The sequence below is a fragment of the Peromyscus californicus genome, unplaced genomic scaffold (genome assembly GCF_007827085.1).
Source record: "Peromyscus californicus insignis strain IS unplaced genomic scaffold, ASM782708v3 Scaffold_6__1_contigs__length_162567912, whole genome shotgun sequence".
In the NCBI taxonomy this organism is placed as follows: Eukaryota; Metazoa; Chordata; class Mammalia; order Rodentia; family Cricetidae; genus Peromyscus; species Peromyscus californicus.
Window position 1 is genome coordinate 149,987,397 of NW_026294584.1, and position 17,373 is coordinate 150,004,769.

At 46.1% G+C, this 17,373-nt stretch overlaps 1 protein-coding gene across 1 annotated transcript in view; it reads left to right on the top strand.

Moving 5' to 3' along the window:
- Positions 1–2,385: 2,385 nt before the first annotated feature.
- The window catches only part of Dera (deoxyribose-phosphate aldolase), a 79,646-nt gene continuing 64,658 nt past the window's right edge, over positions 2,386–17,373 (top strand). The window contains exon 1 of the mRNA XM_052720640.1: positions 2,386–2,487. Coding sequence (XP_052576600.1) covers positions 2,457–2,487 — 31 coding nt within the window. The 5' untranslated portion in view covers positions 2,386–2,456. The remainder of the gene's footprint in view (positions 2,488–17,373) is intronic.

Sequence of the window (17,373 nt, forward strand, 5' to 3'; positions counted from 1 at the left end):
GGCATTTCTTAGTTTTGTGCCATTGGTTTCCTATTGCTGCAGCAAGCTTGTAGCTTGAACTGACATGTTGATATTAATAGATCCCAGTGTCCTGAGGCCGAAACATGTCTCACTTGTAAAGTCACGGGGCTGGCAAAGCAAAGCTGTATTCTGTCTGGAGTTACTAGGAGAAACTCCCCACCTCTCCCAACTAAAGTTGTTTCCACTTAGGTGCTCACATGAGAAGTCGTGGATGACCCTGCGTGCATGTTCTGAGTTCTGCATCCGCTGTGTGCTTGTTCTGGGGTCTGTCCTGAATCTGTTGTTTGCCTGCCCCCTACTGCCACTCTGGCAGAGCTCCCCACATCCCTTCCTTGGGTGTTGTGGTGCCTTCCTGTCTACTTAACCCTGGTTTACCTGGCCCTCGTCCTTGCTGTCTACACTGTAGGAAAGGCGATTCCTTTAGAATTTGAACATTAAGGAGCTTGGGTCATTTGACTTGGGTGCTGGTAGATAATTCCTTGACAGCATGCCACTTAAATAGTATGGAATTGAGGCTAAAACTTAGGAGTAAAGAAGTGGGGACCTACTGGAGAACTGGCTTAGTAGTAAAGGGTGTGCTGTGCAAGTATGAGAACCTGAGTTTGGTTACTCAGCACCCACACACGTAAGGTCAGGCACGGTGTGCGTACTTGTGAACACGTCTACATCACACGTGATAGTTACATATTAGGATACAGGATTGCTTGCTCATTGTGGCTAGGGTAATTATATGGGTTCTGGTGTTGGGACATGAAGACTTTGGCCTTGGCTCTTGGCATTCTTGGTGGTCTAGTGGGGTCCAGACAAGCTCCAGGTTTGTAGTGTTTGCTTTTCTTTTTTGCAAGGTTAAGTAAAAATAACAGTGCCATTATGAATATGAGCTAGATACATCCAAACTATTTAGAAGTAGCTGTGTGTGGACTAGACTAGGTGGCAGCTCCGTGTAGGGTAGGGGAACAAGCCAACGTGTATTTAGCTGAGAAGTTGTTTTTCTGACACATTAATAGCTTCCATTTATCATATCCTCAGGTATGTGTAAGTCATACAACTTTGCAAGGCAAACTTATTTTTGTCACTCCATTTTTCAGTAAGTAGATGTAACATTCCTAAAACCTATCATTAAGTAGAACTGAAATTTGAATGGGTTTAGCTCACGAGAGCCCCACTACCATAAATTCTTAAACTTTGCTTCTCTCGGTATACATTTCTGGCAGGATTTTCGTGAGATGAAAATGCTTTCCTATATCTGAAAACACTTAAAGCAATTGATTCACACTAGACAAACCCAGAGCTGAGACCTTTTCAGCAGAGCAGAGATGGGTGAATGCAGATTAGATGGCTAGCAGCCTGTGTGGAGCCTAGAGTAATCCAGAGAAGCCACGCTGAAGAAAACGTCAACATCACAGAATCTCAATTTTAGGGAGCCAAGAAATTGTCAGGATCATCTCTTACAGAAAAGGAAAATGAAGTTCACAAAGGCCAGTAATGTGTCCTAGGTCACATACTCAATTATTCACAGAACTAAGTTTTTAGAAAAAAAAATCCCTTTGGGGCTAGAGAGATGGCTCAGCAGTTAAGAGTGCTTGCTCTTTCCTAAGACTAGTTTGGTTCCAAGCTTCTGACTGCTTCTAACTCCTGCTCCAGAGAACCCTGTCTTGGCTTTGCAGACCTGTGCACATGTGGTTATGTCCGTGCATCCGTATATACACAAAAATGAAATACTTTTTTTTTTTTTTTTTTTAAACGGAAGAGACCAAGTCTTTGTGGAATGTAGTGGCATCCTCCTGTATTTCCAGCAGTGTGGAGTCTGGGGCAGGAGGATCACAGTTTCTGGGTCCCTGGTTCAACAAAGCCAATGTGGGCCAGCCATGATTATAGAGCGAAACTCCTGCCTTAGAAACAAGAGGAGAAACCAGATCTTTCTAGGCTCACGTCCTTGCTGCTCTTTCATTGAGTCCAGATTGGAAATCACCGCGTGCTCTAGGGCCTAGACTGTGCCTTGGCAGTCCTCTGAGGCCTATGGAATACCGCCCACAGTTCAGGTCCAAGATTGCAGAGCTCTTCACAAGCAAGAAGGGATCTAGAACTACCACTCACAGATTCGACAGCTAACGTACCTAAGACTCATTCTATACAGCTCAATTGGCAATGTAAGCATTTTTAAACTGGTCTGGGCAGACTTCTGGGAGCAGGGGTGTGCTCAAGTCACGTGCCTGGTCTGGAGGGACCGGAATAGGTACGAAGTGCTGGCCGGGTGCCAAAGCCCCTGAACTGCCTAGGAGGGAAAGGTGGAGGCAAGCCGGGCTGAGGGGCGGGGCTATGGTGGGGCGGGGCTACGATGGGGGCGGGGCTCGGGGTGGGCACTCGGCAGGAAGGAGGTAGGCCGATGCGGAAGGCGGCCTAGCCCAAGTGTTGGGTTTTCGGCGGTTCTCACAATGGCCGCGCACTGTCGGGGCTCAGAACTCGGTAAGGGCCGGCGGGTTGCACTCCCCTTCGCCCGGCCGCGTGCTGGGGAGGAGCTGGGGCGCGCAGGGAGGTCCCTGGCGGGCAGAAACCTGAACCAAGGCGGGGGACGTCCCCGCTGCCTGGATCTTTGCAGTCTTAACCTCTTTAAGCGGAAGCAAGGAAGGGTTAGACCTTTCCACTTTGTGGGTCTGTGGTCGCAATGAAAACAAACCCCAAGGAAAGGCCTTGACTGAGTACTTGTGCCATATGTTGCCCGGTTCACGTAGCCATACCCAAAGTTAGCAGCGCTGGTGGGAGAGTTGTCATGGCCTGCTAAAAGTGATTTTAGACGACTTACAAAAACGTCCCTTTTAAAACCGCTTTTCATCTTACTGATACTGGTTCAGATATTGCTGGGAAAGAAAACTCTAAAATCTGTAATTCAAACGTAGCAAAAAGGTAATTGAACCAAATGCTAATGATTTAACTTTGTATAATCGTTTTACATCCTGGGCCCTCTTAGTCGTGTGATTTTTGGGTAAATTACACACTTTGCGCTTAAGTATCTTCATTTGTAAAATAGTTATTAGGAAGCTACTGCTGTCTGAAGGCGGTTTGAATACTGCAAGGGTACTTGTAGCCTCTGGTCGATTTCTCTGCACTTAATGTTGAATAAGTAACGATATTAAGTAAGTGCAGAAAGTTCTGTTTGTAGGGGCTGGAGGCAGGAGGCAATGTCCAGCAGGAGCTGATGCAGAGGCCGTGGAGGGGTGCTGTTTACTGGCTTGCTCCTCATGGCTTGCTCAGCCTGCTTTCTTGTAGAATCCAGGGCCACCAGCCCAGGGATGGCAGCACCTCAGATGACTCTAGCTAATGGCAAGTTGACATAAAGGTAGCCAGCACAAGCTTCCTTTCAATCGTGCATCTTTGGAGGCATCTGGGAACCCACGATTATGTGCTTGGGAACGTTTTAGTAACATCTTGCATTATGTTCGTCTGTTTCTGTCAAGGGAGAAATCTCAAAAAGATCTTAATTGAGAGGAAATGAGGACAATTTTGACAGACACTGTTATTAACAAGAGATTGTTTAAAAGTGTAGTCTTGGTGTAGCACAAAGGAACCCATGGATAAAGTCAGAGGAACTCCGAATGGCCACTCTTTCTCTAAGAAGGGTGCTCCAGAACTCCAACTGCTAGCAAGCACCCTGGCAGGAAGTTCGCTTGGTTTTTGTTCTACAAAGCTGATAACTGTCTTTCCCCCATTTGCTGTGGCCCACTCAGCTTCATAGTCTTGAGGTTGGCTTTTTTTTTTTTTAAACTTTCTTTTTATTCTTTTTTGGTTTTTCAAGACAGAGTTTCTCTGTGTAGCTTTGGTGCCTGTCCTGGATCTCGCTCTGTAGACCAGGCTGGCCTCGAACTCACAGAGATCTGCCTGGCTCTGCCTCTGGAGTGCTGGGAATAAAGGCACGCACCACCACCGCCTGGCTTTTTTATTTATTCTTTGTGTCTTTCACATCGTGCCTCCTGATCCCACTCAGCTCTCTCCCCCCATAATAAAATAAAATTTAAGAGAGAAAAAAAAAAAAAAGGAAGAAAGTGAAACTCGTCTTGGAAGCTGCAGTATAGTCCAGTGGGTCGTGCCATAAACCCCTTTATCCATACATTTTTACATGCAGGCGTTTATCTCAAAGAATCGCTGGTCTGTTCAAGGCCCCTGGTCTCTGCTATGCCATCAGTGCTGGCTGGTTTTTGTTTTTATGTGTATGGGTGTTTTACCTGCATATATGTCTGTACACCATGTACGTTCCTGGTGCCCTTGGAAGCTGAAACAGGTGATCACTTCCTCTGGAACTGGTGCTTCAGACATTAGTGAGCCACCATGTGGGTGCTGGGACTAGAATGCCAGTCCTCTGCAAGAACAGCCAGTGTTCTTAACCACTGAGCTATCTCACCAGTCCAATACAGAATCTTAAAGCAAAACAGAAGACTGTAATGAGGTATCCACCTATCTTTCATTTATCTTTTTTTTTTTTTTTTGAGATGATATTTAAGAAAACTTTTAAGATCTATTATATTTTGTCTGCATGTGTTTGTGTACTACCTGGTGCCTGGTGCCTGGTGCCCTTGGATCCACTGTGTTACAGACAGTTGTGAACTGCCATGTGGGTGCTGGGAATTGAACTCAGGTCCTCTGAAAGAGCAGCCAGTGCTCTTAACTGCTGAGCCATCTCTCCAGTCCCATAGGTGGTCTTATATATTCCAGTTTGACCTAGAACTTTTTGTGGTTGAGTATTACCTTGAACTCCTAATCCTCCTGCCTCCACCTCCCAAGTGCTAGGATTACTGGTGTGCCTGTCTTAGACTGATGAAATGATTACGATAACCGAGTGCTGGGTTACCGTGTATCTTTGTCTTTTACCTTTGTTTTATAGGAGCTTGTGTAAGAATTAGGGGCCTAGGGAGCTCATTTCTTCCTTCATGTGCCTGGACTCTGGGCTGCTGTGTGCATGGTGTTTTCTTTACCTGTGTGGGTTTCCATGCCCCACTCTGGACTTGTGCCCTGTCCCAGATATATGGGTTCAAATGTCCATCTTGTTCACCTCCCTTCTTATCTGTACCCTGGTGGTTTAGGACAGTTGTCTAAAGAAGAGAGGGGAAAGGAGGCAAAGTCCACTTTAAAATATGTAGTTGTGTGCACAGACATTTGGGGAGTCCTGTGTGGAATGCCTGATGTTCTTGGCTTGTTAACATCTGGCCCCAGGGAATGGATCCCAGGGGCAGCCTGGCCTGCTCTTTGATCTTTCTGAGCAGGCACATCACTCAGGTGTTTGCCTGGCAGGCCTGAAGCCCTAGGCTTAGTGCCAACACTGTGATTAGATCCTAATTTTAGGAGGTGGGGGCAAGAAGAGTAACAGTTTTGAGGCCAGCCTGGGATACACAAGACCCTGTCTCAAAACTAAACTAAACAAAACCACCACCACCAAAATTGTATTCAAGGGAGTATTGTAAAGAAACTGCCAACATGACCACTCCATTATTGGGGGGAGGTTTTTATTGTGAATAAGAGAGAGAAAATATCCAGAAGCAACTGGAAGAGTGTAGAGCGGAGAGAGAAAGAAAGCAGACTGGACCTTGCCAGGGAAGCAGAAGAGAATCGTGGAGATAGTGAGATAGCAAGAGAGAGAGAGAGAGAAGAGAGCCCGGGAGAGAGCACGAGACAGAAAGAGCACAGCGAGAGGAAGCAAGAGAGGGAGCAGTCAGAGCAGCCGGCTTAGCGGGAGGAAGGGTGTAGCTGTGGGGAGGGAAGCCCGTGGGCTGGAGGGGGTTTAGGGTAGAGCAGGAGGTGAGAAGGCTAAGATGGTAGTGTGGGCTTTGAACTGTATAACAGGTCCTTGTGATACTGAGGGAGCCTGGAGGCCAGCATGGGCCTTGATACTCTGAGAGCCATATGTCCCCTCTGCCAGAGGTATGGGACACGGCTCCTTTTGGGGGACAGAAGACCTGTTTCACAAGTTCCTGAGGAATGCTGGCTCTTATCTAACTGCCACGCATCCAGCTTGGGCTCATTTCTGGATATTTCGACTGGCCAAGAAGTGACAAAAGTGACTTCAGAAACACCGGAGGACAGGAAGACATGGAGGCCTTCTTTGCAAGGCTGTTTCTCTGGGGACAGTATGTGTATAGGGATTGAGAGAAAGCAGTCTAGAAGGTTTCTTTAAACACAGGAACCCAAGTGTTCAGATTTGTAGCATATCTTATTCTGCTAGAGTGGACATGACTAATATGTTGAAGAAGACAGAAATGATCTAATTCTGTGTGTGGGTCACACAGTATGGTGGATTGTACAGTTTTATATTTTAAGTAAGGTGTCCTTTTATGAACCCTTTTATTTTGCTTTTGAAGTCTTACCATTGGTTTGTCTTTTATTCTGATACTGTTTTGATAAGTAGAAAACTATGAAATAATAATGGGTGTTTGTTGTATAATTAAATAATTAAAAGTCCTCTGTGGTACCTGCTATGCTGAAACACATTTTTTGTAAAAGTATCTAAGCCCTGTGGACTTTAATTATTAGGAGGAAAGACAAACTTCAAGCCCTCATTGAAAATGGGCTGCCTCTGCCTGGAAAGAAAGACTGCTAAATGAGACAGCAGACGGAGGGAGCCCTTGAGGACGCGATTGAAACATGTCACTAGAAATGGTTTAAGTGGAGAGTTCTGGCCCTTTTAAAACGCTGTCTGTCGCTTGAGGATTGGGTCACCTTGAAATGTGTTCATCTTTGAATTAAAGGCATGAAAAGACACTTTGAAAAATTTCAGTGACTTTGGTGTGTGTTGTGAGCGTCTGTGGGTGTACCTCTCCTCCGCCTGCCTCACTGAAACAGTCAGTTCCCTGGAAACCAAAGTGGCCGCAAGAGGAGGATAAATGTTTAATCTCCGAGCCAGCAGCCCGACACAGTTTTTAAAATGCTGAGACACTCACATCCCAACTCCTTGCTCTTTGTATACCCAGCCTTTCCTCCAAAGAAATGCCAGGCAGAGAAGGAGCTGCTGGTAATTGCTCTCTAAAATGACTCTGCCTGGCTAGTGCCAGGGTGGTTTTAGACTCTAGTTAATGATGCCAAGTCGTGGTCTTTAAAGGAAGGAAAAATACTGAAATTATCTGATCAGAATCCTGATTCCAATGAGCTTTTCGGTGGAATACCTAGGGGACCTACTTATGTCCTCGCAGTTCAGAGTAGGGGTGTGTGAGAGTGTGCAGTTCATTCAAATATCTACAGCGGGGCCGGGAGGCGGCGCCGTGAATGAAAACACTGGCCACACACGCCTCAAGCTTGACTTCAGTCCTGGGAACCCACATGAGAACCCCACAGGCGTGTCTCTAATCCCAGATGGAACTGCACTCCAACAGGGCAACGGGAGGTGCAGACGGGAATATCCAGAAACTCAAGGGCCAGCTGTTCTTAAGAATTCAGCATGGCAGAAACAAGAACTTGCCTCAAGGCAGGAGAGAACCAGCTGTACACACACACACACACACACGCGCACGAGTCATTGAAAAAGATGAAAATGTCTGCAGCTTAGCAGGGTTTTCTATATTTTGTGATGATTTTTGAATTGGATCTTAATAGCCCAGGCTATCCTGGAACTTACGATCTTCTTGCCCCAGCCTCCTGGCTGCTGAGGTTACAGGCCAGCACCACCATACCTAACCTCGGAGACATTTTTAAAGAATATAATACCAATTACTTGAATACAAGCAGTGCTCAGGGCTGAAGCAATCTGCTAACAGAGACAATTCTTCAGTGACTTAAGTGGCAAGTAGTGTGTACGATGTAGGTATACCAGCCGGAGAATGGCATCATGTCCCCTGTGTAGCCTGCTCAAAATGGCATTAACTTGAAGGCTTCGGTGCTTCTGGAACTTTGGATTAATAGTCTGGACCAAGGGTGACTGGAAGTATGGGAAGTAGACTTGTCCATCAAAGGTCTCACACCCTCCGGGAACTCTGCTTCTTTCTTATTTATCTGCACTTAAAATAGTGCTCTTAAAACAATCTTTCATCTGTTGAATAATTTAATTAGTGTGGACAAGAATGGGTCTCGTGACGCCATTTGCATACCTGTGTGTCATCGTACCTAGCGCTTCTTCACCTTGTCACCCTCTCTCATGTCCCCTTGCCCCCCTTACTATTTCCTCTCCACAGTGGTCTCTTTCACAGGCCGACCTGAAGCCAGGCACCTGTGGGCTGGCCCTCGGAGAATCTCTGCTTGGCTGTGTGTGTTTTCCTAGATGCACCGAAGTCTCTCTGTGAAGGATAAAGGTCCCTTGAACAGGGACTTCTGTGCCCTGGTTTGTCCTTTCCTAATCTGTAAGGTGAGAGCACTTGGAATGACATGTGTTACTGTGGTGGCTGATGGTAATAATGGAGGAAGTTATACTTGCGTGGACTTGGGCATCTTTGGGACTTCTGCTCTGTTTTTAAAATCTAAAGCTACTCTAAAAATTATCTTCAAAACAAGACAAAAACCAACGGCAATCCATGAGATTTGGAGAATTCGTCAGGAGCCATGTGGCCCCTGACATGGCCATTCATGCAACTGTGGCCATTCTTGGGTTTGTCCTTTAGACTCCCCTTCCCTTGTCTGGATGGATGGAACCAGTTCCCACAACGCAAATAATCCGTCTTTAAGTTTTTAAAGTGTGTGTGTGTGCGTGCGCGTGTGTGCGTGTGTGTGTGGTGGTTTGTGAGCATGCGTGCAGGTGCCCACAGGGACCAGAGGCATTGGACGCTGTAGCTAAAGTTTTCCTGCCTGGCCCACAGTCAGGACAAATCTCTCTCACCTGCCAGTCCCACAGCCATTCAAACCTGACCAAGTAAACACAGAGACTTATTTTGCTTACAAACTGTATGGCCGTGGCAGGCTTCTTGCTAACTGTTCTTACAGCTTAAATTAACCCATTTCTATTAATCTATACCTTGCCATGTGGCTCGTGGCTTACTGGCATCTTCACATGCTGTTTCTCATCGTGGCAGCTGGCAGTGTCTCTCTGACTCAGCCTTCCACTTCCCAGCTTTATTCTCCTCCTTGTCCCGCCTACACTTCCTGCCTAGCCAATGGCCAATCAGTGTTTTATTTATTGACTAATTAGCAACACATTTGCCATACAGAACATCCCACAGCACTTCCCCCCCCTTTTTTTTTTCCAAAAAGGAAGGTTTTAACCTTAACAAAGTAAAATTACATATAATTTGGGAATTTGGGTGTAGCTTCTCTTACTACTTCCTGCTGGAGGGGGGCGCTGTATCCTATGGGGAAACAAAGAAAATTTTAGGATTATGGAATAGTCCATGAGGCTGTATCGTCTGAGCCAGATGCCTTCAAACCGACCTGGATGTTGGATCATCTGGGCCATGGTGTCATCGGAGACCTTTCAGGGGGTCTTGGCTGGTCAAACCTGATGTATCTTAATCTGGAACAAATCCATAGCCTCTGGCTTTCTGTGGAAACAAAAGAGACTCTTTTCCAAAGCAACATATCCTTATATCCAAATTTTGAAGTCAAGGTACCTTTAAAATATACATTTTGGCATAATTCAACAGATTTTACAATCAAATGTTTTTCTGCAGTTAAAAATCCCAAAGACAACACAATCCAGATTCTCTGTGTAATATTTATCTTTACGTGGCTTATTTTTATATTAATTTTACTGTCTCTTTAAAGACTTTATTTTTTAAAACTATGTATTTGTTTCTATAACTGTATATATCACCTTTTTTGTCTCTTTCAAGCCTACGTATATTTTACACACACTGTAAACTATTACATCTGAATCTGTCTTATTGTGAATCTATTGCCTTAAACTGCAGCAGCTGTGGCTGCTGGCTCCGCCCACTTCAGCTTCCCAATGTGGCCGTGGTTTACTACCAGCTCTGGGAGCTATCGGTGGTCTATGCTTTTAGCCAACCAGCGTGTAGTCCAGAAACCTCTTTTTTTTGTTTTGTACTAGCAAAGTCTAAATTCACCATGCAGCTTAATGTGCCACTTGCAGAGGCCTCATTCCCGCCATACTGCAGGTCGAGTGCGCACGCTAGGAACCCGCCAGTAGCTCAAACCGGCAGCTGCCGCTCATTTGAGAGAGACAATTAACTGTTTTTAGCTCCGTTTTAGAATCCTTTTTCTCAGTTTTTAGGTGGAAACTCTTGCCACCACGTTGGGCGCCATTTGTAGCTAAAGTTTTCCTGCCTGGCCCACAGTCAGGACAAATCTCTCTCACCTGCCAGTCCCACAGCCATTCAAACCCGACCAAGTAAACACAGAGACTTATTTTGCTTACAAACTGTATGGCCGTGGCAGGCTTCTTGCTAACTGTTCTTACAGCTTAGATTAACCCATTTCTATTAATCTATACCTTGCCATGTGGCTCGTGGCTTACCGGCATCTTCACATGCTGTTTCTCATCGTGGCAGCTGGCAGTGTCTCTCTGACTCAGCCTTCCACTTCCCAGTGTTATTCTCCTCCTTGTCCCGCCTACACTTCCTGCCTAGCCAATGGCCAATCAGTGATTTATTTATTGACTAATTAGCAGCATATTTGCTATACAGAACATCCCACAGCAGGACGCCCCTGGAGCTGGAGTTGCAGGCCGTTTGAGTCTTCTGACCCGAGTGCTGGGATTCAATCTCTGGTTCTCTAGAACAGCAGTACAAACTCCTAACTGCTGAGCCATCTCTTGAGCCCTACTGCAGAGATTATTTATATGACCTTTTAGAAATAACTTGGGCTTGGGAATTCAGTGACCTGAGTTTCCCTGGCAGGTTCTGTGTGACCATGAACTTATAATTGAGTCTCTGGGCTTCAGTGTCCTCAGTCTGTAGTTCCACCCTAGAAGGTTAACTTAGGTCACCCCTAACTTGATGAGCGATGTCTGCTTCTGTATTTCGCTCTGAAATATCAGCCCTCATGTAGTATCAGTCCTCCCTGTAGGCACCCTTGGTCTCCACTGATCTCCTGAAGTACCTGCCTCTGAGTTTGCTAGGCCTCTGTATCTCTCACATCACACACAACAGTACCTTCCATGACACAACTTTGTGTGCATGCCCAGAGTCCCATGTATCCCAGATGGACCTCAAAGTCTGTGTGTAGCTGAGAAAGACCTTCAAGTTTAGCTCCCCCTCTTTGCCTCTTGAGTACTGGGATTTATATGTGCAGTGCATGCCCAATTTTATGGTGCTGACATGAAACCCAGGCTTCCTGCACACTAGGCAAGCATTCTACCAGGTGAGCTCGAACCCCAGTCTCCCAGCATAGCCCTCTGGCTGGCTGATGTATTCAGCCAGGAATCCTCCTCTTTTTCTATGTCCTTGGGCCCCGTTCCTCCTCCTACCACGTGCACTCTGCCTTCACACGTGCACTGTACTCTTCAGACCATCATGGCCTTGGGTTTGACTTTGGGACCCGCTGCCTCTGTTTGAAATGCCTAGGGACGTCATCAGCTCTGCTGGTGGAACTGTCACTGGCCTTGGAAGTCAAATTAAAAACCCCCACTTTCGTGAACTATCCTTCTGTCTTTTTCTTAGGCCGGGGCTGGAACCCAGAGCTTCCTGGACACAAGACAGGCAGTCTACCTACCGAGCTCTGTCCTTGGCCCTCATACAGAGATGTAAAGCTAAGGAAGAGAAAATTACTTTAAAATTCAGCTGTTTTTGTATTTAGCTCTTGAGTAATATGGGGGACATTCTGTGAACACACAAATGAAGACGTGTGGATCGCCCTGTTTGAATTGCTAGCCAAGAACTTCAGTGTCAGCTGATGGTAGGGATGGTCTTAGGAGGTGGGGAGTTTTGCTCTTGGGTGCACCAGCCTCTTGTTACCCTGTACTCTACCGCTCAGTAACCGTGTGAGAGAATAATAGAATGTTCAGTTCCCACTAAAGTATGAAAGACTGACAGTCTAAAGAGCTGCTTTTCCTCGAAGAAACCTTAAAAGCCTGCAAAAAAGTGACACTTTAGTGGTACAGCTTAGCATTTTAACTGAAGGGAGTCCATGGTGCAGGGGACCCTGCCTGCTCTCTTGGGAATTGGCCGTTCTGACTGTCCACTCTTCTTTGCACACGCAATCTTAAGGGCTCCCCCCACCCTCCCCCGTCCCCCTCCTCAGCTTTCTGTCTCTGTGGCTGTTAAACCCTGCCCTGCAGACTGGAGCAGGTTTCTCTGTGAGTGTGGAACAAAACCCAGCTGGTCACATGACTTCCACCCCACCTTGGGATTCACTGGGTCAACGGGGCTGGCACCTGGGAGCAGGCATTCTTTCAGTTACTGTCACAATAACGCAAGGGAACCCCTGAGTGGTCACATCTAGTGACTTCTTGTGGAGAGGGCAGTGCTTGGAAGTTTCTGATGATTGTCACAGGCCAGAGGTTTACATCCAGTCTCTTCCTAGGTCACGCTCCACGTTATGTCTTAAGACAGGATCTCGAATGAGCTCACTGGCCTGCAATATGTAGGCTTCCTCCTGTCTCCTCCTCCCAGGTGCTAGGGTTACTGGCGCATGCTGCCAGGCCAGCTTTTTATGTAGGTGCTGGGAATCTAAGCCTGAATTTGTTCCCAGAAGTTGGCTTTTGAAATCCGATGGCCTGCGGTTTAGATCCTGATTCTTCTGCTTATGGCCACCACCTTTACCAATCTTTACCCATCTTTTCAAAGGACTGAGTGTTGAATCTTTACCTTACTTAAGACTTTACTTAAGACATGTGGGTGAACGAAAGCTAGGCCGTAGAGTAGCTGTGGGGACTACAGGCAGGATGGACAGGCACAGGCTGTCTGATGTGTGAGCACAAAAACTCCTTCCTTTATCCATATGCTGTAGTGTTCTGACCTGCAGGGTCAGAAGTAGGTAGCTGTGGACAAGGATGCTTGCTGATAGAAACAGAACATGAGCTTGGGAGGGAGAAACCCCATAGTGTGCTGGGATGCGGTAGGTGTTCAAATTAGACACGTACGTAAGTAACACCTTCAAATGGGTTTGCTCTCCTTCGTGTGGAAATGTGACTAGTGGAGGGTATCATGGGACCCCTGCCCTCTTCTAGGATCTTATCCACCTCAGGTTTTCTCTTGATCAGCAACTGTGTGCCTTTTATATTTCTAAGATCAAGATAGCTGGAAGAAACCACATAAGGAAAGAAACGTTTTGGCTCATCGTTCAAGTTTACCTTACAGCGGAGAAGATATCATAGAGTCCCTCTGTGGCACTCTGTGGCTGCATGCTTGTGAGTTGGGGTAGGAAGCAAGGGTGGGTATGGCCTTTGAAGGCCTGCCCCTGCCAACTCTCTTTTGTCAGCCAGGCTCTACCTCCTTCAAAAATAACTCTGTAAACTGGAGACAGAGCACTCAGAACACAAGTTTGTGGGGGACATTCTAGATTCAAATCCCAATGTTGAGTGTCTTTGAGAATTAGTCAGTTATCAAATTATAGTGTGCTTATTCGGTTAGGCTCATTGGTGTCATATTGTCACCCTGTAAGATAAATAACCAGAGATTAGAAATACATGTGTTCCAGCTTCCTTTCTGTGGCTGTGATAAACACTCTGACCGAAAGCAGCTTTGGGGAGGAAAAGGTTTATCTCAGTTTACAGATTATAGTCCATCATGGAGGGATACTCAAGTCATCAGGGTAGGAACTCAAGCAGGAACTTGGAGCAGAAACCATGGGAGAATGCTGCTTGCTTGCTCACTCAGGCCTGTGCTCAGCCAGCCTTCTTATATAGCCCAGGTCCATTGGCTAAGGAGTGGTGCCATCCACCATGGACTGGGCCCTTCTCCGTCAAATAACAAACAAGACGTTCCCCCATAGACTTGCTTACAAGCCAGTCTGATCTCAGTAATCCCTTAATGGAAATTCCCTTCTTAGGTGACTATAGGCTGTGGTAACTTGACAGTTAAAGCCAACTAGGACTTGACTACTTGTAAATAGCAATTTGGGGGAGATACCTAAACAGATATGATTTCAAAATGCAAAATGTGAATATGAATTTTAATTAAAATTATAGTGATTCTTAATAGATCATTTAAAAATATTTGCTGGAAATGTCAGGTGTCAGGGATAATATGGAGTCACAAATTTTAGGAAATGTAAGATAATACCTTTGTAAGATCTTATTCATAGTCCTATATAAGAGATTTTCATGGATCTTAAACTTAAAACTGGTTGCTCCTGGGAGAGGTTATGAATTACCGTAAGTTCATGGTAAAGAATAATGGAGTTTTCCTGAAATGAGGTTTACATGGGGTTATGTGTGGTCAGAGCAGGGTATTGAGTACTTGGTGGTGGCCATACATCTCATGGTGAACAGGTGCAGATGTTATATGGTCATGAATTTCTACCAGCATGCTTAGTAATTTCTAGGGGCTTATCCTTACCTAAGTAGACTATTTTTATTGCTAACCCTGTTCTGGAGCACTTAAACAGGAGTTATGGTATTTTCACAGAATTAACTTTATGTAGGTCTGTTACAGCATGTAAATTAGCCAGCATGCACAGAGATATTGGCTTCGTGAATGGTACATGTTGGTTGATAGCACTGGGGGACATGCCACAGCCACACTTTAGGAAGCTCCATCAAGTTTCATTGTGGAGTCTTTTACCAGCAGGGGAGCATGAAAGAGGCCTTCTCTGAAGCTCTGGGCTCCTAGACTAGTCCATCAGATCTTTTCAAAGGACTGAGTGTTGAATCTTTACCCAACAGGATACCAGAGCTAGCCACTTGAATTTCTCTGTGGTCTAATGATATTCTCTCTCTCTCTCTCTCTCTCTCTCTCTCTCTCTCTCTCTCTCTCTCTCTCTCTCTCTCTCTCTCTTTCTCTCTCTCTCTGAGATAGAGTTTCTCTCTATAGTCCTAGCCAGGCTGGGACTTGCTACATAGAACAGGCTGGCCTTGAACTCACAGAGATCTGCTTGCCCCTGGGATTAAAGGCGTGCGCCACCAGCTTGAGCTGGTAATTTTGTCTGGGCACTGACCGTATTTAGGAACTTGGGGAAGGAAGCTCCTGTCAGTTTTCCTAGAGCACATTTGTGGGAAGATTACCTATTTGGGCTAGTGGTGTAGCTCAGTGGTAGAGTGCGTGCCTAACATACCAATCTGCAGCACCAAGGCAAAGCCACAGTAGCAACAGATCCTACCTGTTTGGAAATACACATAGGGTTTAGTAATTCTGTAGTAATTCTGTTACTGAGTACTGCTTTTTATGTGGTCATTGGGATAGCCACATGTGAAAACGAGCAATATTTAAATTGATCATTTCTCTAGATGAAGGCCATACTTCAGAGTTTTATGCAGTTATTATCTTCTGAGGATGTGTTAAATTCTTTAGGCTCCATCTTGACGTAACAGACAAGTTTTGAAGTAGCTCCCTTGATTTTCAACAGGTCAAGCCTCTCTGTAGTCAGTGTTAGCCCTTTGCTTTCTGAGGTACATGCTTATAAAATGTGCACATGACAGATAATCAATCTTCCTGAGCAATGGACATTTACAGTTACATTTTTCATTAAGCATACTTTTTGAGGCTGCTGGTAGGATGCATATGTGTATTCGATATTAAAAAGCCTGGCCTGAAGTAACTCATTACAGATCTACAGAGTAGATGCATGTTAACAGCATGGCCATTAGTCTGCAAGGAATCGGGGTCCTCATTCGTACTTCATGTTTACACAATCCACAGTCAGTCTGTTTGCTTGACTCTGCTCAATGGGGGCTTCGTACATGTTTGTCTTTTGTATGATTGGGCTCAGGCCAGGGCATGAATGCTGAATGCGCCTCCTGTGAAGGCCGGGACGGTATCCGGAGCAACTGTCGTGACATCTTGTTCAGACAGCTGTTAAATGCTGGTGGTGTTCTAGTTTATTATTTATTTAGAGACAAGCTCTTATGTATCTCAGGACCCAAGGATGACTGTAGAGGCCTGACCTTCCTTGTCTCCCTCCACACTCTGGGGCTGAGATGACAGGCTTGAGCCACCGTGCCTGGTTTTATGCGGTACTCAGATTGAACCCAGGGCTTCACGCATGTTGTACAGAGTGAGATACATCTCTGCCCCATTCTTCTCATTTGGGGCTCTCTGTTGAGGGGCTCCTGTTCTGATCTTGCAGTCTCTGCTCAGCTGTGAGCCATTAATACCCTCCCCTTTCTGCTCCAGTCAGCAAAGTTAGTTTTCATTATATATTTTCAAGTGAAAAAGTTCTAACAAAAGCCGTGGGACCAGTTGGGAGTGCTGGTGGGACGCACTGGCTTTGTCCACGGAAGACGCCGCCCCCTCCTCTTGTGCTGTCCCAGCCACCCTCGTGTCTGTTGCTTTTCTGTGTTTCTTGTATTGCTGGTTGTGAGCCTAGCCTTTCGTGGCTGAGCCATCTCGCCAGCCCTTTCCTTTGTTTCTTTAGGGCAACCACACGCTTGCTGTGCCACTGTGTGTCTCAGATCAGTGGCACAGCACGTGCCCTCAGGAGGTGCTAAATGTAGAGACAGTAGAATCTGCTCGGGGGCACTCAGGGATAGTCTCCATTCTGCTAAGGAGCTGTGGTACGAGCTGTACAGCCACAGCCAAGTACTGCTGCTGCAGACTCAGGGTTGGTCACAGAGTGAGCCATCCTCAGGATCCTGGGAACACTTGGACCTGAAAGCCAGCTCAAGAACTGTACGGAAAGTTCCAGAATAAGAGACTAGGTTCTTTCAGTGCCCAGATCACCTGCCTGGTAATTGATGAGTGGAGAAAGGCCGTTTTCCAAAATGGTGACTGATTACGGCAGAGCAGCAGCAGCAGCTGGGCAGTGGCTAGCATCTCAAGGATGGATGGAGGATAAAGGGAGGTAGAAAACCTTGAGCTTAAGATACGATGCTGCCAGGCAGAGCAAGCTGAGGACTGCAGCTATGGTGTGATATGACCTCGGCCGTCTTCTGCTGTGATGATATCCTGAAAGTGTTATAACCCGTTTAGCTGTTGGATGCAAGACACACCAGAAATGTCAGTTTGGTGGAAGAGGACAGATGCTTGGCACAGAGATCAAGTCTGTCCTTAGCTTGGTACAAACCTTCTAAGTTGTGATTATTTGAATGATAGACAGGTGTATTCCTCAACCAGATTTGGATTGATAACTGTAGGTGAATGTGTGTTGGATGGGAATTTGAGGTATCATTAGAAAGGTCCATTCAGGCTGTGACAGGGTTCTTAACATCTGGATTCTCAGGACCAGTTTAACAGGTGGAGTAGTAGATCTGCCTAGTACCCAGAAAGTTCACAGGTTCCCTCGAACCCCTCTTCCCCCCAAGGCTGATAGATGGGAGACTCTCAGAAGAAGGCTTGCTGATAGATCTTACCTGCTCTCAGCTAAGGATGGGGCTCACAGGGAAGCTTCTGC